Genomic DNA, 6,000 nt, shown 5'->3' with positions numbered 1-6,000 from the left:
AAGGGCCACGTGATCCTTCCACGAAGGCCACTTGTAGGGGCCTTCAGAGAGTTAGCATTAAGGCTGGGAAAAAAAGGCAAGCGCGCCCGCGACTCGCGCGCGATTTCCCGCCGCGCCCGCGTCCCGGGCGGCGGGCGAGCTCCGGGGGCGCCGGGGCCGCGGCGGCGGCGACGGCGGCGGCGCGAGCGGCGCCTCCGGGCCGGTGAATCATCCCTGCAGACACCGAGAGCCGCGGCAGCAGAGAGCAGCGCCGGAAAAATGGCTGAAGCGGGCACGGGCTTTCTGGAGCAGCTCAAGTCCTGCATAGTTTGGTCTTGGACTTATCTCTGGACCGTATGGTTCTTCATCGTCCTCTTCCTGGTCTACATCCTGCGGGTGCCCTTGAAAATCAACGACAATTTGAGCACAGGTAAGGCCCGGGCAGCCGGGCCCGCTGCGCTCGCCCCTCCCCCGCCCCGGAAAGTTAGTGCAACTCGCCCGGGGCCGCGGCCAGCGGGGGCGGCCGGGCGCGCGCTCGAGGACGCGCCGGGTCCCGCGCACCGGATGCCCGCGGCCACCCGTCAAGGACGCGGCGCCTCGGCTGGCGGGGTAGACGGGGTTGTGCGAAGGCGCCTGGCGGCCTTCGCGGCTCCGCGGCCCGGCGACCCCGCGGAGGAGGAGCCGCGCCGGCAGGCGGGCCTGACCGGCGGCTGCCGCTCCTGCGCCCGACGTGCTCGTCGGGCGGCGACAGAGGAGACGGAGGTCGGGAGGGAGGGAGTCCTCGCGTAAGCCCACTTGGCTGTCTGCGCGTGAACCCCGAGGGCTCCTCAGATTTGTACCGTGTCCTTCCTCACACGCTGTCGGCTGCGGGTGCAGAGCGTCCGAAGTGTAGTCGGACGAGGCGTGCCTCCAGATCCCGGCGCGACTCGGCCGGTCGCGGGCGCCCCCGTGAGGGTACTGCTCAGGGGTGCCCAGCGGCGAAGCCCCCAGAAGGAGTCGACCCCGCACCTGGGGCAGGGACTGCCCGCCTGTGAGCCCCCTGAGTTGCGGGCGAAGAGGCGTCTCTTTTAGATGGGGAGAGGGTTTCTCGAAAGTACTATCAGGGCTATGGATGACGTGTCAGGTTGCCAGACGGAATGTCAAAGGGACAAAAGGAGAGATAGGAAATCTGGAATTTATGATGGTTTTAAATGGTCTTAGCCCTTCTCTCTCCCTTCTCCCCGTCTGCATAAGGCGTTGATAACTAGTCATGTTCAGAATCTTAGAAAAAGCTCCACATGCTAAGAAGTGAGCCCCGCCGTGTGTCCTCTCCACGGTCGTAAGTGCAGAAGGTAATTAAACAGGATCTTAAACTTGCAGTCAGACAACTGAATCATTAGAAAACAACCACAGAGAAAACTCACACCAACAGTGACACTCCGGAGACAAATCAAAAACGCAAAGTATATTTTGCAGGAAGGGTTACAGTTCTTGAAGTCTGGAAATAGTTGTGCGACTCGTTAGAAAGGTCTTTTCTTTTTTAAAATTTCACAGTAATTTGGGAAATCCTTACATTCTTGAATGAATGCGTATGTATTCTACCTAATGTGTGATTTACATAGTCCGGGAGTCAGGGGTCTGGAAATGCATTTTCCTCTGTGTTGTTAACTGCACTAAAACAATTTTTAGAATGTTTGAGATAATGTAGTCATTTTGTTAGGTACTTGTGCTTTTATTTATTTTTTTAATTTATTTATTTTTGGCTGCATTGGGTCTTTGTTGCTGCGCGTGGGCTTTCTCTAGTTGCGGTGAGCGGGGGCAACTCTTTGTGGTGTGTGGGCTTCTCATTGCGGTGGCTTCTCTTGTTGCAGAGCACGGGCTCTAGGTGTGCGGGCATCAGTAGTTGTGGCACGCGGGTTCAGTAGTTGTGGCGCGCGGGCTCTAGATCGTAGGCTCAGTAGTTGTGGCGCACAGGCTTAGTTGCTCTGCGGCATGTGGGATCTTCCCGGAGCAGGGCTTGAACCCATGTCCCCTGCATTGGCAGGCGAATTCTTAACCACTACGCCACCAGGGGAGCCCCTACTTGTGCTCTTAAATACTAAGCCTCATATACCTTGATTTCTTTAACTTGAACTCACGTTCATATTCACATTTGTTTCATAGTATCCCTTGGGAAGGTACTCCTGGGGTGCAGATAGGACTCTGCACCCTAGAATCATCTTGCCATTTTTATAGGAGCTGCTCAGCCCTTGGATGCAGTCATCCTAGTGATGATGGCTTTCTGGCTTTTCCATCTGTTAGAGTGGTTGCTTATCAGAGTATTCTTCCTTGCTTTTGGTTTCCTTGCCTTTGGCAAATATATCTCTAAGATACCTTCACCTCACGACATGTGGGGTCTTAGTTCCATGTGGGATCTTAGTTCCCCAATCAGGGATGGAAACCGGGTGCCCTGCATTGGAAGGCAGGGTCTTAACCACTGGACCACTGGGAAAGTCCCCAAAGTTTTGTTATCTTTAGAAGTTGCTTGAATATATGAGGCCATGGAGTCTTATATTTATTGGTAAGTGGGTTTAATTTTTTTCTCCCAAAAAATTCATTGTAAGGTTTAAAAATTGTGAACGTTTCTCATTTAATACACATTTAAAATTTTTATTTCAGAACACACATTTGTAATACTACATTTTCTTAAAGTAGGTTAAATAATCTACGTGTGTATATGTGTGCATGTGCCCATACGTGCCACATACCAATGCTTCATACAGAACAGGCAAGAAGCAAAATACCTACTGGTAATATGTGTAATTTTAAAAATATATATTTATTTATTTGGCCTCCCCGGGTCTTAGTTGCGGGTCTTGGGATCTTTTTTGCCACATGCGGGATCTTTAGTTGTGGCATGCGGAATCTTTAGTGGGGGCATGAGGGAATCTTTTAGTTGCAGCCTTCGGGATTTAGTCCCCGACCAGGGATCGAACCCGGGCCCCCTGCATTGGGAGTGCGAAGTCTTGACCACTGCACCACCAGGGAAGTCCCAGTATGTGTAATTTTTAAGGAAGAAAATTGTTAGGTCCTCTCCCAGCAACTTTAAATCTAGTATTTCTCACAAACACCTTTGTTAATTTGCATTAGGGTCATTTCTCATTTGGGCTTCTAAGAGATAGAGGAAATATGAAGACGAGGTATGAGATTCAGGCCGTCTGGGCTGAATCTCATCTGACACACGATAGAGGGAACCTGAGACTATTTATCCCAGTGATGCTGGACTTCTGTTTTCAGTGTGGTTTTACCTATATTTTAGTCATAAAAGAAGGTAAAGGAGAAGCACACAGAGAGTACATCTCTCTCTGCCACTTCTGTGAGAAGGTAAGGGGAGAAGGGGACATTGGACCCTCCTATGGTGGAACTTGTCCTTTCAGGGAGATCTAAATGGGTTCTAATGGAACTAATTTTGCTGTTCCTAAGTGCTATGGTGCTTGCCTCTTCCTGTGATGATGAAAGCACATGTCCCTGGAGAGGCTGTTGAATCTAGAGCTGCTTTTAGGAAGCTATGGGTGGCCCAGGCCTCCTTCCTTAGGGAAGCTGACACTATTGACTGATTTGCAGATATTGAAAAATTCTTGCATTCCTGGGATAAATTCTACCTGATCATGGTGTATGATCCTTTTAATGTATTGTTGGATTTGGTTTGCTAGTATTTTGTTGAGGATTTTTTGCGTCTATGTTCATCAGTGATATTGGCCTGTAATTTCCTTTTTTTGTGATATCTTTGTATGGTTTTCTTATTTTTTTTTTAATTTTTGAACTTAATTCTATTTATTTTTTTATACAGCAGGTTCTTATTAGTCATCAATTTTATACACATCAGTGTATACATGTCAATCCCAATCTCCCAATTCATCACACCACCACCACCACCACCCCCTGCTGCTTTCCCCCCTTGGTGTCCATACGTTTGTCCTCTACATCTGTGTCTCAATTTCTGCCCTGCAAAACGATTCATCTGTACCATTTTTCTAGGTTCCACATATATGCGTTAATATACGGTATTTGTTTTTCTCTTTCTGACTTACTTCACTCTGTATGACAGTCTCTAGATGCATCCACGTCTCTACAAATGACCCAGTTTTGTTCCTTTTTATGGCTGAGTAATATTCCATTGTATATATGTACCACATCTTCTTTATCCATTTGTCTGTTGATGGGCATTTAGGTTGCTTCCATGTCCTGGCTATTGTAAATAGTGCTGCAATGAACATTGGGGTGCATGTGTCTTTTTGAATTATGCTTTTCTTTGGGTATATGCCCAGTAGTGGGATTGCTGAGTCATGTGGTAGTTCTATTTTTCGTTTTTTTAAGGAACCTCCATACTGTTCTCCATAGTGGTTGTATCAATTTACATTCCCACCAACAGTGCAAGAGGGTTCCCTTTTCTCTACTCCCTCTCCAGCATTTGTTGTTTGTAGATTTTCTGATGATGGCCATTCTGACAGGTGTGAGGTGATACCTCATTGTAGTTTTGATTTGCATTTCTCTAATAATTAGTGATGTTGAGCAGCTTTTCATGTGCTTCTTGGCCATCTGTATGTCTTCTTTGGAGAAATGTCTATTTAGGTCTTCTGCCCATTTTTGGATTGGGTTGTTTGTTTTTTTTAATATTGAGCTGCATTTCTTTTTAGTATTGAGCTGCAAATTTATATATTTTGGAGGTTACTCCTTTGTCCATTGATTCATTTGCAACTATTTTCTCCCATTGTGAGGGCTGTCTTTTTGTCTTCCTTATGGTTTCCTTTGCTGTGCAAAAGCTTTGAAGTTTCATTAGGTTCCATTTGTTTATTTTTGTTTTTATTTCCATTACTCTAGGAGGTGGATCAAAAAGATCTTGCTGTGATTTATGTCAAAGAGTGTTCTTCCTATGTGTTCCTCTAAGAGTTTTATAGAGCCCAGTCTTACATTTAGGTCTGTAATCCATTTTGAGTTTATTTTTGTGTATGGTGTTGGGGAGTGTTCTAATTTCATTCTTTTACATGTAGCTGTCCAGTTTTCCCAGCACCACTTATTGAAGAGACTGTCTTTTCTCCATTATATATCCTTGCCTCCTTTGTCATAGATTAGTTGACCATAGGTGCGTGGGTTTATCTCTGGGCTTTCTGTCTGTTCCATTGATCTATATTTCTGTTTTTGTGCCAGTACCATATTGTCTTGATGACTGTAGCTTTGTAGTATGGTCTGAAGTGAGGGAGTCTGATTCCTCCAGCTCCGTTTTTTTCCCTCAAGACTGCTTTGGCTATTTGGGGTCTTTTGTGTCTCCATACAAATTTTAAGATTTTTGGTTCTAGTTCTGTAAAAAATGCCATTGGTAATTTGATAGGGATTGCATTGAATATGTAGATTGCTTTGGGTAGTATAATCATTTTCACAATATTGATTCTTCCAATCGAAGAATATGGTATATCTCTTCATCTGTTCATATCATCTTTAATTTCCTTCATCAGTGTCTTATAGTTTTCTGCATACAGGTCTTTTGTCTCCCTAGATAGGTTTATTCCTAGGTATTTTATCCTTTTTGTTGCAATGGTAAATGGGAGTGTTTCCTTAATTTCTCTTTCAGATTTTTCATCATTAGTGTATAGGAATGCAAGAGATTTCTGTGCATTAATTTTGTATCCTGCTGCTTTACCAAATTCATTGATTAGCTCTAGCAGTTTTCTTGTGGCATCTTTAGGATTCTCTATGTATAGTATCATGTCATCTGCAAACAGTGACAGTTTTACTTCATATTTTCCAATTTGGATTCCTTTTATTTCTTTTTCTTCTCTGTTTGCCATGGCTAGGACGTCCAAAACTATGTTGAATAATAGTGGTGAGGGTGGACATCCTTGTCTTATTCCTGATCTTAGAAGAAATGCTTTTAGTTTTTTACCATTGAGAATGATGTTTGCTGTGGGTTTGTCATATATGGCCTTTATTATGTTGAAGTATGTTCCCTCTTTGCCCACTTTCTGGAGAGATTTATCATAAATGAATGTCGAATTTTGTCAAAAC

At 45.2% G+C, this 6,000-nt stretch overlaps 1 protein-coding gene across 5 annotated transcripts in view; it reads left to right on the top strand.

Moving 5' to 3' along the window:
* The first annotated feature begins 210 nt into the window (after window positions 1–210).
* ST7 (suppression of tumorigenicity 7) overlaps window positions 211–6,000 on the top strand; it is a 254,701-nt gene continuing 248,911 nt past the window's right edge. For all 5 annotated transcript variants that reach the window (XM_060156804.1, XM_060156802.1, XM_060156803.1 and 2 more), the window contains exon 1: window positions 211–409. In XM_060156804.1, coding sequence (XP_060012787.1) covers window positions 259–409 — 151 coding nt within the window. In that variant the 5' untranslated portion in view covers window positions 211–258. The remainder of the gene's footprint in view (window positions 410–6,000) is intronic.

Source organism: Lagenorhynchus albirostris, chromosome 8, assembly GCF_949774975.1.
Source record: "Lagenorhynchus albirostris chromosome 8, mLagAlb1.1, whole genome shotgun sequence".
Taxonomy (NCBI): domain Eukaryota; kingdom Metazoa; phylum Chordata; class Mammalia; order Artiodactyla; family Delphinidae; genus Lagenorhynchus; species Lagenorhynchus albirostris.
The sequence above is the reverse complement of the archived record's forward strand: the minus strand, read 5'-3'. Positions and strand labels throughout refer to the sequence as shown.